Below are 22,011 nucleotides of genomic sequence, written 5' to 3' on the forward strand. Positions count from 1 at the left end.
TGTCCTCCTGTCTGATGCTGATTGAAGTGGATCAGTTGAGACTTTTCTTCCAGAGAGGATCAGACCTCAGCAAACTCACATGGATTTAAAACCTCTCTCTCTCTTTTCTGTGTGTCACAACGTCTCTCGCCCCCCCCTCCTGCTCTCTATAATCGCTGTGTTGTGGTGGCAACGCTTTCTCCTCCCTCTCTTCTCCTCTCTGGGCTGTATATAAGTGTGGATGGCTGGCTTGTGTTTCAGACTGACAGAGAGAATGTATGAGAGCCTTTCGGACGTACGGCACAGAGGGCCACCATGACCCCTGCCGTGACCCTAAAAGAAGAGACCTCCCCCCGCCAACCCTGGACTGCTAATTAATGGTGGGTGTGCAGCATCTACAGGTGAGCTTTTAAACTCAGGTACAAGTTTTCCCTAGCTAACTGTTGTTTCAGCATGTTTCTCATTTTTATCAGGCTCAAAATCAAGTTAGCAGCTTTTCTTTTGCTGCACAAAGAGGAAAATAAAGTGTATTTTTAAACCCTGAGGGAGGTGGCAACCCTGGGTGTTACAGCATGGCTTTGAGCGTCTGTTTTGGTGATGCAGGAAGGGAGAGGAAGGCAGGAGTGCCATGTCATGCTAGGAATGTTGGCTGACCCTCAACAATACCCTCGCATTGGAGAAAGTTTCTGAGCGGTGTTAACGTTCTGCTCAAAAGCTGCACATCAGTTGTAATGGAGGCATTAAAAGGTCCCATTTAGAGGAGTTTCAGTTATTTTGCAGATGCTCTGACTCATAATGACTTTCAGTAAATTGTCAGAAAAGCCGACAACATGGGAGGTCACGGTTTGTCAGTGAGGGTAGCTAGATTAAAGTTCATAATAGCCAGCTAGAAAAAGTTATTTTTTTGTTTATGGGAGCATGCTGTTTTTCAGCCTGTCCTCCACAGAGAGACATAGGGTTAAAGTGTCTGGGGTTAAAGATCAAAAGCTGAAGCTGGGAGCCTTGATTAGGTGACGGGATTTCAGGATTGTGCACTAAACTGCAGTTAATCTGAAGGATGCATTGCCATCTAGCTAAACAACCAGAAGATGTTCTTTCAATAAAGAAATATTGTTATAAGTATATACAGTATTTTGGCATCTTATGATAAAAATCTTTAATATGGAGAATCATTTGTCAGGTTTTGTAGTTGATCATCACATCACATGATAAGGAGAAGGCATACTCTGTCATTGTGGTCAGTTCAACTTTATGGATCCCCATAAATCAGTCCCCATGGAGAGCCTGAGTTTAGCTGTATTTGTACAACATTTCAGAAATTATTTTGAGTGAAATTTAAGTAGCACTTATGTTAATATAGAAAACAATGAAATTTCTGTGAATGTGTGGTCTCCAATATTTGTGCTTTATGATCAAGAACAGTGTCAAGCGGGTTTCTTCTCAACACATCATCGCAGCATTATTGTTCGGACACCACAAATGAAACCTTACTAAATCCTTATAGCGACTGTCAATAATGTCAAAAACTATTTACATTGTGTTTTATTAGTCTCTTAATCCATTCAATAACACAATGATTCACACTGTAGCTAGACATCCATCAGAAAAAGCCTGGGTAGCTATGCAGGGCCTTTAATCTATATAGATTCCTCATATTTTATAAGTTAATCACATGTTTTGTAAAATTAGTTAATCGTGTGTTTTGGGAAATCAAAGTAACTACTAACTACACCTGTCAAATAAATGTAGTGAAGTATGAAGATACAATATTTCCCACTGAAATGTAGTGAAGCAGAAAATTGTACTTAAGTACACTACTTGAGTAAATGTACTTAGATTCTTTCCACTACTATGAGCGTATATATGTCAACTGATAAAATATGTTATTGAACAAGTTTGAGGTCATTGAGAAACAATGCCTCCATTATACAAACTGTCCACTAGAGAGCGCTGGCAGATTTTTTGTACACTGTAAAATGTTGCGCTAAGTACATGCTTGCTTTAAAGCAACATCATGTACTGCTGTTTGGTGGAACTTGGCACCCCTACCGTTTCATGTGGTGTAGTGAGTTGTAAATAAGGACAGATGTACACGTGCATGTGTTATGATTACATGTTATGATCAAAGACTAGCAAGTCAACAAACACAGCCAAACATCAAGCAGTCCTCGTCGGTCTCTTCGCCTCTGCCGTTAGCTAACATTAGGCTACGTCCATAGAGGCTGCTGAGCGCGGTTATGTTGCCAGGCATGACATCGGCAGCGCTCTCCACCAGCTGTTATTTTATGGTAGAAAAGTTACATAATGTTGCCTGAAACTTGTGGCAAGCTAGCCAACAAAGCTAGACAGAACTGACACAGGAGGACTTAGAGTAACTTTACTGATGTCCGAGCGTGTTATTTATTAAGTTAGCTAACATCAACTCCAGATTTATAGCTAGCGGCAAAACCTGTCTGTGAAACCTCTGGCTGAGTTTCTTCCATTTAAATCGGAAGTCGGAGGTCAGAGCTGGGAATGACGTCACACCCGAGTTGACGGCATTCCAGTCGGAAAACCTTGCTCAGCCAGATGTGGTTTATAACTAGCCAGGTTAGCTATTGTTACGCTAATGATTTTTATAAAAGCATTGTGCGTTTTTAAAGCATATTAAACACTGTAGCAACACGTCCACAGATGGCAGTTGGACACTTTGTGTACGAAAATTTCTATGAGGCACATGCACACAGTAGTGCTAATAAACTATAGGTTTAACAAACTGTTGATACTCAGGGCAGCCATCTTGGATCACAAAGTCGGGGTAGTGCGGTTCTCCCGACTTTCCAGGGGCGTTCCCTTTGAAATTTCGGACTTTCCATGTCAAATGGAACACACCATTATGCCGTTGTCGTGATAGATTTCCTGCTCGGACTCTAATACTACATAGTGAAATACTAGGCGCTCCAGTGCCTTCAGTGGCAACGACAGAGACCCTATTACAAGTCAGTGTACCATCATAATGATTTTGAAGCTGTTATTTTTAGATAAAATTACTACATAATTTTGCTTTTAAGGTAAAATGTGTTGTCAGCATGGTGCAAACAGTTAGGTGGCAGCATTTCACCTCATTTCACCGCATTTTTTGCACACAAAGGGTTGTCACAACGCTAAATGTGCTTTCATCTTTCATTGTCTCTGCTGACAAAACATCTTTCTCCACCTTCCTTCTTTCCTGATGGACAGTTTGCATTGACGCCACTTCGTTGCATTACTCTTCCATCCTCAACAGTGGCCATACAAACCAACAGGAAGTTGCTATGAATAGGTAGAGCTCTGACACTGAGATGCAAACAAAGGGAAACCTTTAAATAGTAAAGACTCACTGAACTCAATTGGATTGTAAAGACCATCAGAATAAACAAAGGTATCATATAGCTGCCTTTGATAAATGTCACATCCTGGTTGCAAAATTGTTTTTCTGCCCCCCTTTAATTATTTTTATCTCAGTCAGTTCTGTCTTCTACCTTCCTCTGAGGTCATCCATCTGTTTTCTCCATCTGACAAATCCACCCCAAACCCAAACTCACCAATCGTCTTCATCCTGGCAGAGTGATTTCTGGAGCCTCAGCGCTCACCAGGCGCTGATTAGCTGTGGCTCTGTCGAGTGGAAAGATTTCAGCCTTGGTGGTTCCTGTTCTCCAGCTTTTGTTTTCAGGCTCTCGTGTGAGGAACATGAATCACGACCACATTCAGTCACCAGGAATAAATGTTAAAATGTTTCTTTGCTCTGGTTAACATGGTTCAACCAGCTTTGTTTGTGATTCATGGAAAGTCCTGATGCAGAGTCATATTAACTGAGTGCTTGAAGAGTTGATGGAATAGACCAGCCACAGTCCAGTTTGGAGGATTTTCATGATTAATTTTCAGTTGAAGGTCTACTGTGTGTTGAGGCCACTCTGTCTGATAAAACACTTGAGGGAATCAGTTAAACTCTTTAATAGGCTACAGTCATCTTTCTGCACAGTTACATGGTGCTCAGATATGCTGTTTTCACTGTATGAAGATGATAAGCTGCAGAACATCACCCTAACTGACAGTAGTTTATGCTTTTACATTTACATTACAAAATTATATTTCAAATCGGGATGAGGATAATGCCAGTCAGGTCGTTCATCCAACACTTCACACGTCAATGGAAAGATGTCACCACATCTGCCAGCCAAACTATCATGAAATTTGATATGAATACCAATAATTTGGTGCCCAGAGGACGAGTATCATGTTGCACTATTTGATGCCCGCGCCGCACAGACAGTATAGCCAAGGCTCGAAAGCAGTGATGGGTGTTGTTTTTTCTTCTGGCACCACCATCAGGAGAAAATTTCCACAACACAGGAAACTCTACCGTGATGAAATGTCCTGATCTCCTTCCTGCTCCCCAGATGAACAGATGACACAAATTTTACATTTTTAGCTTCACTTCTGTTAAGCCTCCAGGAATAGCTAAATAATTGGGATGTTGATTGTAAGGATTTTCAAAGAGAAAAACATTTGAAGGCATCACTTTAACATCACTCTATGAACTTGCGATTTACACGACATTTTATGGACTAAATTAATCAAATATTAAGATTATTCAGTAACACAAACAATTGGCTTTTACATTATTCATTCAGCCCATCCAGCTTATATTAGAAAAGATTTATATTGGGCTTTATGTAGTGAGGTAAACCACCGCCGTTCTCTTGTGGTTTCTTTAAGCAACCATTTTATTACAGTCTATTTCATGGTCTTTTTTTTTGGTCATGGTCATTGAAAGAATAAGAATAATGAACTTTATATTAAATTTAAATGGTTTCTAGCAATACTACAGGGAATTTTTCATGTTTGACTGATAAAACAAACACATTTCAACACTGCTGATCATTTTCCAAATCACACTTTCAGTTATCAGGTTGATTTCGCTCCTTCCAGGAAACTTTTCCTGTTCACTTCTATGGAGGTCAACTTGAAGAACAGGTATCTATTTATGATTTGTAGATGCAGATGCAGACAGTTGCATGAAATGTTCAATGCTTTCATGGTGGTAAAAGCATTTGCGTAGTCAGAATCAGACTGAGTGAGTAGTAATGTGACTTTGTGACGTCATTTTGGTGGTGGAACATATTTACGTGACAGATGGCGTAAGTTAGGGAATCTGTTATTCTGGCTCCTACCCCTCAGCCCTCCATCAGGGGATCGGCTCATTTCCCAAACATCAAACTGAGGACATGATTCTCCCTCTCCTGGCATCTCTGAATGTGCTCAGAGTGTTCCCATCTTTCCATCCTATTAGAAATGCCTCCATCAAACTGTTGGCTTCAATTACTCCTGAGTTCAAAATGCTTTCTTTGGGCATGAAATTTATTCGTGTTCCAGGAGTAACTGGTGAGAAATGAGCTCCTGAGGTTGCATAAGTTGTCGAGGTTGTATGGCAGCACACTGAGCTTTACGCCAAAGATAAAAAGATAAAAAACTGGTTTTCCTTCAGTCCTGGTGTGAACACAGATAAGAGATCATGGACTGATCTCTTATCAGCTGTGTAGAGTTACAGAAAACTCTGAGGTGGTGTGCCAACATCTTGACCTTCGGCCTGCATCATCATCTGGTTCAGGGGCCATGCTGAGAGGCCAAAGAACTGTCTAAATTTCAGACACTGCTCAAATTTCCAACCGAGCCACTGAAAATTAGACGGTCCCTTTCTTTCTCGTTTTGGTGAATAAGTGGAACCCTTCCACAAGAACCACAGACATCAACAAACTCTTATCTTAATCGATGCCAGACCAGCCCGCGGCTCCAAGCTCCTCTAGTTAAATAATTCACTTTGACACAAGGCCAAACATTAAACATGAACTCCAGTGCGTTTAATCTGAGGCTGCTTCCTCCGTCTTTTATCGTGATAAGAACCATATAGACTGGAGCACCTGAAGGCTCGGTCTAGTGTAGCCTCCCAGGTGTACCCAGAATGTGGTCACGTGACAGTTGTTTTTTGATTCAATGAACTCCTTTGAACAGCCCGTCCTCACCATGCTCCCCTGAAACACGATGGCATTGGTAATTTTTTCAAGAACTTTAATGAACTAGGTTTTCCTGACACACAACCTCAGCTGTACTGCTCCTTCATGACTTATTGTGTGGAAGTATGGGGGAACACTTATAAAACAAATACATAGCCAATCTTCATCTTACAAAAAAGAGCCATTCGAATCATACATAAAACTACATATAGAGAAGCAACAAACCCATTGTTTATTAAATTCAAAATATTAAAGTTCAAAGATCTGATTGACTACAAAACTATTCAAATAGTTTTTAGAGCACACAAAAACCAATTGCCTAGAAATATCCAAGAGCTTTTTCACACGTACAATTTCACAGGAATATCAAAGTTTAGTAGACCGCTAATTCGAACAAATACTAAGTTCCACTGTATAACAACCCAGGGTGTTATACTGTGGAACAACAGCAATAATGATTTAAAATTATTTAAAAACTTATTGCAATTGAAATTTATATTTAAAAAAAGAATCCTTGATGGATATGAGCTGGAACAGTGATTTTCTTTACATAGTTACATAGTATACGTAGGACAAGAAAGGTTATTCTAACTTCTTCCTACCCCCTTTGAACATGACTGTAATTAGGACCATCTGCAGATGATCTTTTTTTGTTGATTGTTTATTTTTATTCAGTTTTTGTTGTTGTCTTTTAACATGTTCAATAAAGAGTAAAAAAAAAAAAATGTAAAAAAAAATGTAGCTGAAGCACATCTGGTGTACACAACACGCAACGGCCAATTGAATCACGCAACATTGACGAGCACAGTGAGATTGACGGCATACAGACATAAGTAGTAGAAAGTACCAGAGCTAGGATGTGCTGATTCGGGGAGGAAATTTGATTTGTTTTTTTTGGAGAATTAATGCATGTCAATGATTGAAAATAGTTGATAGTAGTACTTCAAATCATTACAGTCTTTCCCTGACCCTAACCAAGTAGTTTAAGTTGCCCCAAATAGCCGCCTGCCCCGTTTACTGGCCTGGTGTGGGAACACATTTTGACAAATAAAGGCAGGTCTCCATTAAACGCCTGGTCTGGTTTTCATGTAAGTTCTTTGGATGTATAAAACCTCTTAAACACCGCAGGGTGATCATGTGAAGTCCATCACTCTCTGTCTGCTAACTTCTGCCACACTTCTCTCATCCTGCATCTTGTTTTGTTTTCGTTACGTTGCTGCCTTCAAAATAAAAGCGCAAAAGCTGTCTATCGGAGCTAGATCAAATGAATGACGTGATTTGATATTATAAGATAATTTTTATATGAGTAATAATCTGTTTGAAATAAGTAAAGTGTTTCATAGTAGCCTATTTAAGTTTTGTGCAAGAGGAATTAAAGGCCTGTCCCATTTGGACGCCTGTCCCAAACACAGGGTCAATTCAGTGATTTTAGCAAATAAAAGCCTGGACTATTAATCAAAGTTTTACGGTGATAACATTTAAGAAGATTTAAGAAGAAAAACATATGGCTCAGTATTAGTTTAAGTGATTTAAAATCTTGCAGATTGTGATCACTCTGACGCAAGTTGGAAACTTGCAGAAACATGCTCTCACAGTCACTCTCACTAGGTCTCTTGAATGCCTGTTTAGATCATTTCATGCTTGAATAAACCAAGAATTTAGATCCGAAATCTCTGCAGAGGTGAATAACACATGTGTACTAACCAGTGTAGCAAACATGATGGTATGCATAGAGCAGGCATACAAAGATAGAGATCTGTGGGTAGTGCTCAGAGATTTCAAACTCAAAGAGAATAAGAAACATCCCTATCATCAAATCAAATCTGCTCCACTCCCGCCAGGCTTCGGATGAAAGTGATTTCAGCCATTATCCAGCTCTGCATCCATACATTTACTATAATGCTGCAGTACAGCTTTGAAAAATGATCTGTTTTCACTAAGTGCAGCAGTCAAATTATTTCCAAACCTACAGGGAAACACTGGCAGGAACACAAAGAAAGGAAAAGACTTTGATTCCAAACCGACATAACTCGGATAGAAACCCCCCCCAACTCCCTAAAAATTACAAGGACAAAATGAAAATGCTTTAAAGTACTTCTGAAGAATACTACTACCAAATAATGTGCTTAAATCAACATGAAACAATACCTTTTAGAAATATAGATTTAGGGATTTCTGAACTATAGATCATACACTTCTGGCCTCAGATTAAACTGATGAGGTCTTATTTTCAGAATGGGAAGTTTGAAACACAGTATGATCTTTGTAAAAATGGTTTAATTTATGACGACATTGTAACCAGGTCAAAACAAACCGGCCTTGTTATTTTTTTTTAATTGTTAAGTGTTAAGTGCAATTTAACATCATTGTTGGGGACATTAACTGTAACATACATTTTTAAAATCATTGGCATATGTCACAAAAGATAAACTTGGTTGCTGATATGGATTGTTCATGTGAACACTGTAAACACGCCGCTTAAGGCTCATCAGTAAATGACCGTAGACATCCGGCCATCCTACGATTTAACATAGACTTTGTTAAGTGACAATATTCTCCATGCTAACATGTTAGCTTATGCCTTGTAAAGGTAGAGATGAAGTGAAACACTTATGCGCCTATCTAATGCTTAATATTACACAATATTAGGAGGGGGTGAAGGCTCTAACATTTTAGCATATGTTTTATATAAAAACAGTTGGTTGTATGCTAACAGATACGTTAATAGTAAGTAAGTAAGTAAGAATTTATTGAGAAAATTATCCACAGATCAATCGATAAATAATCATTGGTTTAGGGTGACCATATTTTCAAACCTCCAAACCAGGACCCTATAGCCTGTAACATGGCTTGTGATAAAAGGAAACTATTTACTATCCAAAGAGTCAACGTTTTGGAGAGAAAGTTAAGAAATTGTTGAATTTCAATGACACAGAAAGAAACAACCTTCTGATTGGTCACTCTGTCAGCTCTGTGACTGGATGTTTGGTTCAACAAGCTGTATATGGGACGCAGACACACAGCAAACACTGAGACATTTGGCAGGGAAGCCAGTCATTATGGCCTGAGGCTTCAGCTCTGGTCACAGAAGGACTAGATGTGGACAGGAAAGCAGCAGTCTCTTCAGCTGAAGTCCTCATTCTTATCCCTGGGTGTCAACGGACTTCCTCTCTGTGACCTATGAACTTTGGGTACCATGAAAACGAGCCAAGAACAATTTATTTCTCTGAAGAATACGAATGGTCAGGAGATGAAAATTAACTGTTTACATTCAAAATACAATGAAACCAGTGTCCTCGTGGCGGGAAACAACTGCTGCAAATATGTTAACTAGAATTAAGAACCAATGAAGGTTAAATCAACGTATATCATTATGAAGGTGATCAAAAAACACCAGAAATTTCTTAAAATTTAAATAGAACCTATCAGTCTAAATTCTTGCTAGCTTCCACTAGAAGCTTGCAGCCTCAATATGAAAGTGTTGGACAGAGCAAACAACAAACTAATGGCCAGTATTTATATGTAAGTGGAACATTTATCCTAAAAGTGGCACTACGGGAAAGGTCTTTTCCCATGGGCTCACTAAAAATATCTGGGGATCAGAAAAAGCCACAGCTAATTTCATGCAAATCCAGCATTTAATTCACAATAAACCTTGTCAACCATTAACCCGTAATCAGTGCTCATTGAGGATTAATTTAAGCTCCTTGATCGTAGTTTGAATGCGACTTTGAATTTCTGTTCTGTGCTGTTTGATGAAACTGCACATTTTCGAGTGGCCTTTTATTGTGGCCAGTCTAAGGCACACCTGTGCAATAGCCATGCAGTCTGATCAGCATCTTGATATGCCACACCTGTGAGGTGATTATCTCAGCAAAGGAGAAGTGCTCACTAACACAGATTTTGACAGATTTGTGAACAATATTTGAGAGAAATGGGCCTTTTGTGTACATAGAGAAAGTCTTAGATCTTTGAGTTCAGCTCATGATGAATGGGGGCAAAAACAGAATTGTTGCATTTCTAATTTTGTTCAGTATATCTATCGATTGATCGTATTTTAGCCCACTGTGTCTCTAGATTCTGTAAAAGCTATCATAAATAAAATTTCAACAGCTGGAAAATGAATGAGGTTTTAGTTTGTGCAGAATGACGAATACCTCCTAGACGTTTTCACAGACTTAAACATGGAAAAAATATTGTCTCATAAAATCACATGTACAAGCAAATGCTAAAGCCTTTGTGATCCACTATTGTTCTGTAACACTCGCAGACAGAGAGAATAAAAAAAACAGATGTTAATTTGTATGACAGAAGCTGTGGATGTTTGGGGTAAAATTTGAGGAACGGTTGAGCTCATCCAGCTATGACTTCCATAAACTCATTGAACAGCTTCAATATAAAAACAGTCAGAAGGTCAAATGAAGTTGAAGAGACTTCTGCAGATGGGCTCAAAACATGTCATTAAAAGCTTTGGGTTTAGTGTCTCTGCTGCTTGTTCTACAACATCGTGAAATGCTGCAGGAGACATGACGCCAGAGTGTCTTAACCCTAGGGTTGGACCCAGCGTCAGGTCACTTGTTAAGTTTAACATCCCTGGCGATTTCTCAATATACACTTGTATGTTGATTTTTTTGTTTTGGAATATTTTTAAAAAGCCTTAAAACTTACTACTGGACTTTATGCTGCAATATTTACTACACAACAATATACAAACACATTCTTTCTAAAATCCAGAGTAAATTTTATGAACTTCTGTCCGCTGATTATATGTAGGGATTTTTTCTGATGGTGGCACTAGAGGAAATGTCAAATATTTCTAAACAATGGGAACCATTTTCTGAAGACCATCCACTGCATACAGAGATTATGTTTCATGGCAATCAGGCCATTTTTAATTCACACATAAAAAACATTTGACAAGGGTTTAAATATTGAAATATGGGACATACACTCACCTAAAGGATTATTAGGAACACCATACTAATACTGTGTTTGACCCCCTTTCGCCTTCAGAACTGCCTTAATTCTACGTGGCATTGATTCAACAAGGTGCTGAAAGCATTCTTTAGAAATGTTGGCCCATATTGATGGACAGCATCTTGCAGTTGATGGAGATTTGTGGGATGCACATCCAGGGCACGAAGCTCCCGTTCCACCACATCCCAAAGATGCTCTATTGGGTTGAGATCTGGTGACACTGGGGGCCATTTTAGTACAGTGAACTCATTGTCATGTTCAAGAAACCAATTGGAAATGATTGGAGCTTTGTAACATGGTGCATTATCCTGCTGGAAGTAGCCATCAGAGGATGGGTACATGGTGGCCATAAAGGGATGGACGTGGTCAGAAACAATGCTCAGGTAGGCCGTGGCATTTAAACGATGCCCAATTGGCACTAAGGGGCCTAAAGTGTGCCAAGAAAACATCCCCCACACCATTACACCACCACCACCAGCCTGCACAGTGGTAACAAGGCATGATGGATCCATGTTCTCATTCTGTTTACGCCAAATTCTGACTCTACCATCTGAATGTCTCAACAGAAATTGAGACTCATCAGACCAGGCAACATTTTCCCAGTCTTCAACTGTCCAATTTTGGTGAGCTCTTGCAAATTGTAGCCTCTTTTTCCTATTTGTAGTGGAGATGAGTGGTACCCGGTGGGGTCTTCTGCTGTTGTAGCCCATCCGCCTCAAGGTTGTGCGTGTTGTGGCTTCACAAATGCTTTGCTGCATACCTCGGTTGTAACGAGTGGTTATTTCAGTCAAAGTTGCTCTTCTATCAGCTTGAATCGGTCGGCCCATTCTCCTCTAACCTCTAGCATCAACAAGGCATTTTCGCCCTCAGGACTACCGCATACTGGATGTTTTTCCCTTTTCACACCATTCTTTGTAAACCCTAGAAATGGTTGTGCGTGAAAATCCCAGTAACTGAGCAGATTGTGAAATACTCAGACCGGCCCGTCTGGCACCAACAACCGTGCCACGCTCAAAATTGCTTAAATCACCTTTCTTTCCCATTCTGACATTCAGTTTGGAGTTCAGGAGATTATCTTGACCAGGACCACACCCCTAAATGCATTGAAGCAACTGCCATGTGATTGGTTGATTAGATAATTGCATTAATGAGAAATTGAACAGGTGTTCCTAATAATCCTTTAGGTGAGTGCATGTGCATGTTCAAATACACCCTAATGTTGCGCTACCTGATTTTATTTTACTGTACAGCTGATGTAGACATTGTCATGTCCTGATACATCATCCTTATTGCTACTTAATTAATCTCACAACCTCTTGAATACATTTGCATATACGTAGTTGATAGAAACACTTGATGAAGTTTCGGTAATTTACTTAATCCTAATCCTATCCCTTCGTGCAAAAATTGTGTAACAAAAAAAGTACAATAGATTGCAGACCTGGAGAGTGAGAAGCCACTCAATTAAGACAATAAAATAAAAAAGTTGGAAAAATACTCAGTATTTAAGTTTTCTCTCTCTCTCTTCAGGATGATTGACAGCTGCTCCTCCTGAAACCCAGAATGCCTGTGGTGCCAGTGGGCGGGGCATCCTCCTCCCACCATGTCGTACCTGTCGCACTGACCTGTTCCTGGCTGCTCCTGCTCTTCCACGCCGCCTTTGGTCAGAAACCAGCTAAGCTGCCACTGATTGGCCGGAAACCCTTCATCGCCGCCTGGAACGCCCCACTGGACATGTGCATCATCAAGTACAACATCACCACTAACCTTGACCGCCTCTTTCACATTCATGGGAGCCCACGAGCTGACTGGACGGGCCAGAACGTCACCATCTTCTACGCAAACCGGCTGGGCTATTACCCCCACTACACGCCACAGGGCGTTGCTGTGCATGGCGGCCTGCCGCAGAACTGCAGCTTGGACCAGCACCTGTTCAAGGCCTACCAGGATATTAACCACTTTATCCCCGCAGAGGATTTCCGTGGCCTGGCCGTCATTGACTGGGAGTTCTGGCGGCCTCAGTGGAGTCGTAACTGGCACAAGAAAGACATCTACCGCCGCATGTCGAGGGAACTGACCGCCAAGGCGTATGTCAATGTAACGGTGGCACAGGTGGAGGAGTTGGCACGGCGGCGGTTTGAAAAGAGCGCCAAGGTGTTCATGCAGAGGACTATCCAGCTGGGGACACGCCTTCGCCCCAATGCCCTCTGGGGTTTCTACCTGTACCCGGACTGCCACAACTACAACCTGCATGAGCAGAACTACACAGGCTTCTGCCCACAGCAGGAGAGGTGGAGGAACGACGATCTGGCGTGGCTGTGGAACAGCAGCACGGCGCTCTTCCCCTCTGTGGCGATCAGGAAAAGTAACACCAACAGCATCAGCAACCTGCACTTCTCCCAGCACAGGATCCGAGAGTCGCTCCGCGTGGCCTCGTTGACCTCCAAAGAGTACGACCTCCCCACCTACGTGTACCTGAGGCTGGGCTACCGAGACGAGGCCCTGGCCTTCCTCACAGCAGTAAGAACAAAGTTTATCACAACAATGCACATGTTTTCCTTTAAGTTTAGTAATAAGCACATGATTTACTTACTCAGCTCTGGTTGGCCACAATACTGGCACATGACGTAGTTCATTTTCAGAGTGTGTTGGATGCCATTTACAACGACGATCTGCTCGTTTCCCACATTCGTCTGAAGCGCTTTTAGATGGTTAAGTTGGTGCTAACAGCTCTATATCGCGCAGCTGTACTCTCTGAGTCACACCCACTTTTTAGTGGCAGTTCAGCAACAGTTTAACATGACGCCAACAGTTCAGGATGAATCTCCAACAAGGAGTTTTGTGCTTCTCTCTGTGTAATGACATGAAATATCTGTGTAAAAAGCTTGTCGGCTCATTTCAAGTAAATTTATGCTTTAGCTTTTACTGACACTACTAATAAACAATAACTTGTTCTTGTACTATAACCGTGTAAATGGTGTTGGCATGCTAACATGGTAATCGCTATTAGCATCACACTTACATTGACCAGGAGGTAGAACTCCATGTTAACATACATTTTCACAACAGCAGCGAGGTCTGAGCGTCTAATTAGCAGCCCATCCCTCTACTTTGACCTGTGCCAACAACAGGTGACAGTTTGTGAACCAACGCAATGAATGAAGCGTGACGATGGACAACCTTATGTCATCTAGTTTTAATTTCAAGATAACCAAATCTGTGTATTATTATGATAATTATTAATTACAGGTTTCAAACAGTAGAGTCAAGACAGGGAATAACGTACTTAATTACCATTATTTCTAACCTAATAATATACTCAGAAAGATAACCTGGAGGCATAAGAGTAATGGCAAGGCTTAAAATGTTTTAAATTGGTAACATCTATACAGTTTAATTAGAATAAATGACGTCTGGACTTCAGTTCACAGTAATCAGTGTTTCACTAGAAGGATGAAGGCGACATCTGCTAGTCTCCCAGCGATGGAGAGGAGGCTTAACACAACTACATTTAGTTAGCAGTGGTAAATAAATCAAATAAATAGTAGTAGCAGCAATAAAAGTAGCAGAAAATGGAAATATAAGTACAAGTACCTCAAAATTATGAAAGTAAAGTGCAATACTTGTGTAAATGTAGATGTCTATGAAGATTCTCAGTCATCCAGGCCATAGTTATCCAACGAAGGTTAAAATCAAGGGCAACTGGACTTGGTTGAAGCTACTGGAAGACGTTTCGTCCCTCATCCAAAGGACTTCTTCAGTTCTGACTGACTGTCAGGGAAACTCAGCTATTTAACCTCAGTGGGGTCGTTATCCCGGGTCATCGATACCGCTGGTTCGTTAGTGTTCCTTGTTGCTGTGACGACAGTCGTTACAGTCGTTGAGACTACCTGTGGCCAAGACTGAACGACCATCGTTGGCATCTTCACCTGAGGCCAAGAAGTTACGTTTGTTGAGTTTCCTGGGAAGTGATGAAAGGACAGCATTGTAAGTGGGGGATAAGTGGTGGCGTAGACCCCCTCCCCTGTTCAATGACGGCTTCTCAACCCGGGTGTAGATGCTTCCTTGACACCTCTTTCAAACCATCCATCTTCTCTGTCTAAAATGTGCACCTGGTGGTCCTCAAACGAGTGTCCTCTGTCCTTCAGATGTAAGTAGACTGCAGAGTCTTGACCTGAGGAGTTGGCCCTTCTGTGTTGAGCCATGCGTTTGTGTAGTGGTTGTTTAGTCTCCCCAATATACAGGTCTGTGTCTTCCAGTATCTTCAACCAAGTCCAGTTGCCCTTGATTTTAACCTTCGTTGGATTGTGTAAATGTAGTTATATATTTCCCACCACTGTTACTTACTTACTAGTTGAGTGTATTCTGGAGAATTTTTAACTTATCATTAAAGCCACTGCAACATAAACAAATCTCTCACATTAGATGTCCTTTTCTTCAAAACACTTTCTGTTTGGAAGGACTGATGGTCAGAGCTGACTTTCTGAATTTATTCACTACTGCCCTCTCGTGGAGATCTGTAGAAAAAGCAGCTCAGAGTAACTAAATACAAACCTAATATGCTGTGGTTCTACTTAAACTACAAAACGGTCAGGAAAACCAGAGAAAGGTTTTGCCTTCTGGTCTGCAGATTTATTGAGGAGTTTTAGAAATAATCTTTGAAATATCGCAGGTATGCAAAAAAAAAAAAAAAAAAAAAACTGAAGAAAAATGTCTCTTTGATTTTTTCTAAAGCCTTTTGTGAGAAATACTTTACTTCTTATCTTGAGCTGAATCAGAAGCGCCATCTGGTGGCTCTTTCCCCACATAATTATTCTCCCTGGTCATGGATATAAAATGCATCTATTTGTCCGTCTTTTTGTACTGGTTCTGTCTTTACAAATGAATAACATTCAGAACAAATGATCATTATGTATGTACACAGTATGCATATTTATTACTGTGTGCCACATGATTGGAAGGATCCATTCTCAAAAGCAGCAGTCATTTTTGTTTTGTTTGATAATTTAACTCGACAGCTTTTTGGTTCATTAAAATCCTTTATTGTGCTTCCACTTGTCCCTAAATTGGTTCCCTTAAGCTTTGGATGTTGTGGGCCTGGTGTTAAGTCACATGTTTAATATGTAGTGTGTGTTAGTGACAGAGGAAGATCATGTGATGTGACTTCTACCTGTGTTTCCTGCAGAAAGACTTGATCCACACTATCGGGGAGAGTGCTGCTCTGGGAGCTGCAGGATTCGTCATTTGGGGAGACCTAAACCTGACCTCGTCCAGGGTGGGTGTCCTTCACCGGGGTGCCAAAAAGTTCCCCCGAATCTTTCCCCCCTCTTATTTTCTGCAACAATGGAAAAGACCCAATGAATCATTAGCTGACAGATTCACAAAGACTATTTAAATACAGGTCATAAGTTGTGGTGGAAGGTCTGCTGTAAAAACTTTTCTTTGTTTCTAACTTGTGTCAATGAGACAAAGGAAGTCTGACTGTGTATGTGTGAAAAACATTCTTTCCTCAAGCTCCTTCGTTTGTTTTGGACACCAAACAAACCACAGCAGTAAATATAGTCAAACAATAGAAAGTTGAAGTCATGTGGTTGCTGTGTGTTATGAGACCACTCTAACATTTTGAAAATTATAATGTGCATGCTTTTATAGCCTGCAGTGATCGGGTCTTTATGGAATTTTTTTTATCCTAACTGCATTTTGACAGTGGATTTTTTAGAGCTTGTTTAATGAAAACAGCTGTCTGCTGCTGCTGGAAACACTGAGACTGAACAACAGTAAAAAGAAGTATAGGCAACTGTTACCACAACTACTTTATCACCTGATCACATGTCAGATGTTGTGTTTACAACTTGTTCTGTGGCCTCCAGGTGGCCAAAACAGAAATTAGTGCAGCTTTAATCAAAAGAACTGAACAATCCAACTAAAAACAACCAACTTGACAGCTGTCATTGCTGATTTGTCATTTGGCAACTCAAAATTCGTGTAAATGCGAGGATAAATCGACCCCCTTTTTTTGTAAGACATCAATTGAAAATTTGGATGGTGTTTCATATGAACCACAAAAAGCCCATAACATCATGGCTGTTGTGATTTTTTTTTTTTTTTTATGTTTCCACAGCATAACTGCACCAAGGTTAAATCTTTCCTCAAACACCGCCTTGGCAAGTACATCACCAACGTGACGCGCGCAGCCGAGGTCTGTAGTGACTTCCTGTGCCAGGGGAATGGCCGATGCGTCCGCCGGGACCCCCTCGCCCGCCATTACCTCCACCTGAGCGCAGATAGCTACCGCATCCAGCTCTCCGTTGATGGGGACTTTGCAGTCAGTGGGTGGCACTCACAGCACGAGATGCAGCTGCTGACTGAGAGGTTTCGATGCCACTGCTACGAAGGGCACGAGGGCGAGAGCTGCGACAGCATCAACAAAGTGAGGGAGGATGATGGGCCATGGAGGGAAGAGGAGGATGAGCAGGAGAGGCGGAGGACAGAGTGGGAGGATGAGCAGGATGAACCGTGGGAGGGAGGGGAGAGTGAGGCGCCACTGACCTGCTACAGCCTTCCCCTGATGTTGTTGACGCTCCTGTTGAACATATCGTTAGTAAAGACAGTCGTATGACACACAGACAGTATGTTGTTTTTTAATTTAAAAATGAAGACTGGTCTTTAGCTGGATTTAAACCCAGGACTGTTTCACCCTCTTCAAATGACCTTTTTTTGTTTAATATCAGTGAATCTAGTGATAGTTTTTTACTAAACAATTATCATTTCAGCCTGGTTCCAGACCACTGAATCACTTCCCACATCTTAGATTTGTTCAGTGGTTCAAATAAGTCTGGTGCTGTGCTCATGAACGGCTGTTTCTCTTGCCCTTTGAGATTTAAAATCTGAAAATGACATATTTCTTTGATATACATGACAGCCAACATGAACGCAATGTCAACATAAATAATAAAAGGAAAAATAAAATTTTAATTTAGTCTGAATATCAGGCAATATAATAAGTTAGTCTTTAAAATGTCATAAGCCATTCTTTAAACTACATTTTTTACTCTGGTACTGGTTGTAATCCATTACTAGTGGCCATTAGAGGAACTTCAGCTGATCAACACTGATCTCACACATTAACTGAGGTCTCAGCTGAGATCACTGCTGAGTGGAACAGAAACTGTTCAATGTGAAAAGAAGAAACAGCTTTTTTTTTTCTCTGAGAGCTGCTGTGTTGAAAAGTAATATGTGCAACAACAACAAAACAAAAACGTGACAATTCCTTTATAAAGGAGTGTGATGGCACTTTACATGACACAGAGGTTTGACATGTTGACAGATGAGGCTTTGGTTAATTGTACAAACAGGTGAAATGTATTTGACTTCTGCTAAAATCTGCACTGCCTCTTTTTCCAACAACTCCATCTGTTCTTTCAGGAATGTTAATTAGTAACTGTAAATACTGTTTGTTAAACTGTGGACTGAGTCACATTCAGTAAAGAGAAGGTTTCACGTGATGATCATCCTGCGTCACTGCAGAGCTGAGGGTCGGATCACAGGGATCACATTCTTCCTATTTTTAAAAGCTTCATGGTTCAATAGAATCACAGTAAACTCGACGATCCTCCAGCAAAGCTTTTCAATGCAAACTAAAAGGTGCTTATATTATCTATCACACAGCCATATTTAGGAAAATAATCAAAAGTGGTCTGTAGTGTTTTTGAAGATTTAAGAATTGGGGTTGCTTTATTTCTAAGGGTATGAAGTTCGTTTTTTTTCTCAACAATAAGCTGTTATTTTACTTGACATTATACATGAAGTGTGTATTTTTTGTACTGTTGCTTACATTATACTCTTGAAGTAAAGCTTGTCAGAAAACACCTCATAGTTGAGCCTGTTGGAACGTGGTGTGCACATGTTGTAGGTGCTTTTGATTTCATAATATTGTGTATCTGTATCTCTTCTAAATAGTTATAAGTATAGGGGATCGGGTTTGTTTTTCAATGACTGTATAGGCTGACGTTACTACATCTCAGTTTGGAGGACAACAAACTATATTTAGTTTTGATGATATCTCATTTTGTTGTGGCTGAGTGGACTCATTAGTTATGTCTTTGAAACTGATGTACAGTGCTGTAGGCATGACGAAACACTGAACAGGATGTAAAAGATGGCACATACTTTATCTGAATACATGACTCAGTGGCTCTCTCCCTTTCTGTTCAAACCAAAGTGGAAACATAGAGCGGTAAATAAAGTGGTATAAAATCATCATGTGCAAAAATACGACTTGAAGCAGAAAGCTGACTTAAGACTGAATACAGGTTTTTTGAGTCTAATATGTTGTACCTGACCTGAAAAGAAGAACACAAATGCGTCGTCAACTCAATTCGTGCCACCTAGAAGAAGTCTGTTTCCACTTGTGTCTTTTCATTAACTTTGCAGAAAATTGCACTGCTTCTAAAATTCATTTTGCTCCAAGTCTGAACAGATCTTTATCTTTCTCCCACTAAGCAGCATTCAAAAAACCCACCTGTTTTGTGGTCCAATCACAGACCAGACACCTGGAGCATTTTAAGTCGAACCAAATCTAGAGCAGAGGTGTACCTGAGACCTGGGCCCGTATTTATCAAGCTCCATCAATTCTCAGAACTTAAGACTAAAAAGGCACTTTGAGAAGCTTGATGAATACCGGCCTGGTCTAATCTAATGAAGGTTGAGTCTCTGTAACTTTCTGGTCTTTTAAGTGAAACATGTAGCTTCAGTCATCTAACATCCTGGTTCCTGGTTTAAGGTGAATCACTCATTTAAGTACTTTCATCTCAAAAAAGCCTTTAGGTGAAGTTCAGGTTTCATGATGCAGTAACTGTTTCCTGCACTTACTGTGTTTTTTAAATTAAGATTGTAAACCAAAAATGCAACAAGGACTATGCAATGCGAAAAATGTTAGCTGAATGTAAATGCACTGCAAATAAAGAGTTTTCCTCAGTGTTTTCTCTTTGCTGTTTTTTTTTTGTGCACATAAAGAGAGGATTTCAGGGGAGCTGTTGGCAGCAATGAGAAAAAACTTCTTCTTTGTGCAATATGTGCACGCCACGTATGATGAGTGTTAGAGTCTTACAATAGCGCTACTGTGCCGGCAGGCTTTTTTGTAAAATATATCCTGGGCGGTGAGAACATGGAAACCTGAATCATCTACCAGCTGGTTACTAAGGACTGAAAAGAGGAAGAAGGGTAGATGGAGGGATAACATTGTCTGCTTTCTCAACGATGATGACACGTTAAAAATAACTCACATGCTTGAAAACCTGAGTGTTTCATCTGAGATAACCAAATACTGGTCTACAGTACAGACACTTGTACCATAATTTATGTATTTATGTATGTAGAACTGTAGAAATGGTCAAATAAAACATTGATAGTAACCATTCAATCATTCCGTATTATTATATGTCTTTGACAAATAGCAAACAAAGTTTTACCTTTAAAACTGTAGGTTATCAATGAATCACTGAAAAGTCACTGGTGTGGATCAGCAACCTTGAAAACACAATTTTGTGATATGAGGCAATGCTGGCCCAACAGAACACAACAGGTGGTAGTAAAAAGTAACAGTCTTCATTAATGAAGTGGTGTTAGTGAGGTGGTTTGTAAGGCTGGTGCTGGCAGGAGGCAGACAGGCTGGTGGTGGCATGGTTTTTGATAAGCAGAAGTGAGGTAAGCAGCATGCACAGCAAAAAAACACATTAGAGGAAATCACTGGAAGCAATAACAAACTACTAAAGAGTAAATAACTAAGCCAAGAAGGCAGCAAGTACTATACTAGAGGTTTGGAACAATCTGGCAATGAGAAGCAGAGAGCCAGGAGTATTTAACCAGGTGGATGATGAGATGATTGGAGTCAGGTGTGCTGCTCCACCAGGTGCCCAGAATGTAGCCATGCCCATACACACATTCGCTATGTTGCCAAAAGTTTGGGTCGCTTGTCTTTCTATGCTCATGAAGGTTAATGACATCCCATTCGTAATCCGTAGGGTTTAATATGGAGTTGGCCCACCCTTTGCAGCTATAACAGCTCCAACTCTTCTGGGAAGGCTGTCCACAGCACAGTCATGTTGGAAGAGGAAGGAGACATCCCCAAACGGTTTCCACAATGTTTGGAGCATGAAATTGTCCAAAATTTCCTATTTCTGGAACTAAGAGGCCAAGTCCTCAACAACAACCCCACACCATAATCCCCCTCCACCAAACTATCCACTTGGCACAATGCAGTCAGGCAAGTCCCGTTCTCCTAGTAACCGCCAACCCCATACCCGTCCATCGTATTGCCAGAAAGAGAAGCATGATTCGTCACTCCAGAGAACATGTCTCCACTGCTCTAGTGTCAAGTGGAGTGCTTTACACCACTGCATCCGACGCTTTGCATTGCACTTGGTGATGTAAGGCTTGGATGCAGCTGCTCTGCCATGGGAACCTATTCTATGAAGCTCTCTACGCACTGTTCCTGAGCTAATCTGAAGGCCACACGACATTTGGAGGTCTGTATCTATTGACTCTGCAGAAAGTTAGCGACTTCTGCGCACTGTGCGCCTCAGCATGCAAATACTGGTATTCTCCGCCCCGGCGACAGACATCCAGAATCCGCCTGATGGTACAAATTGGACTGTCATCAGTGATCTGGTAGGGGTGGAGGGGGTTCTGCCAGAGGGCTTAATGGACAGGAAGCAACAGGTTTAATCAGGGATATATGGAATGTGGGGTGAACCTTCATGGAGGTAGCTAACATTAATCTCACAGCTTTTTTTCCCTTAATGGGAAAGGGGAAGAGGGGAAGTTGAACGTTTCACAAAAGAAAGTTGTTTACTCCATGATGAGAGGTTACAGGCCAAGACGTAGTGCCGTCTCCAGATCCAGGTTGGCCCGCTCAGTCTGTCCATTGGTCTGGGAATGGTATCCAGAGGAGAGACTGGAGATGTCTCCCAAGGACCGACAAAAAGCCTTCGACACCTGGAATGAGAATTGAGGACCCCGGTTG

General features: G+C 40.9%; 1 protein-coding gene across 2 annotated transcripts; it reads left to right on the plus strand.

Annotated features, from left to right (window-relative positions):
* Positions 1–224: 224 nt before the first annotated feature.
* On the plus strand, positions 225–20,409 carry LOC119894190 (hyaluronidase-4). Of its 2 annotated transcripts, none has more exons than XM_038706784.1 (4): positions 225–359; positions 12,519–13,508; positions 16,174–16,263; positions 17,110–20,409. In XM_038706784.1, exons 2-4 carry the CDS (start codon positions 12,552–12,554, stop codon positions 17,605–17,607), a joined length of 1,545 nt encoding a protein of 514 aa, XP_038562712.1. In that variant the 5' UTR covers positions 225–359; positions 12,519–12,551; the 3' UTR covers positions 17,608–20,409. The 2 variants fall into 2 exon arrangements, with proteins under 2 accessions (XP_038562712.1, XP_038562711.1); XM_038706783.1 differs by having other exon boundaries at positions 229–380.
* Positions 20,410–22,011: the final 1,602 nt, after the last annotated feature.

This window comes from Micropterus salmoides, unplaced genomic scaffold, assembly GCF_014851395.1.
Source record: "Micropterus salmoides isolate LMB-PRFRI ecotype aquatic unplaced genomic scaffold, ASM1485139v1 Ms_hic_scaffold_8, whole genome shotgun sequence".
Lineage (NCBI taxonomy): Eukaryota > Metazoa > Chordata > Actinopteri > Centrarchiformes > Centrarchidae > Micropterus > Micropterus salmoides.

Bases quoted from the DNA above. Each gene is read 5' to 3' on its own strand.
- LOC119894190 (XM_038706784.1), top strand. From the start codon at position 12,552: ATGCCTGTGGTGCCAGTGGGCGGGGCATCCTCCTCCCACCATGTCGTA. The intron at 13,509-16,173 runs GTAAGAACAAAG...TGTTTCCTGCAG, and splicing joins CCCTGGCCTTCCTCACAGCA to AAAGACTTGATCCACACTAT. The intron at 16,264-17,109 runs GTGGGTGTCCTT...ATGTTTCCACAG, and splicing joins TAAACCTGACCTCGTCCAGG to CATAACTGCACCAAGGTTAA.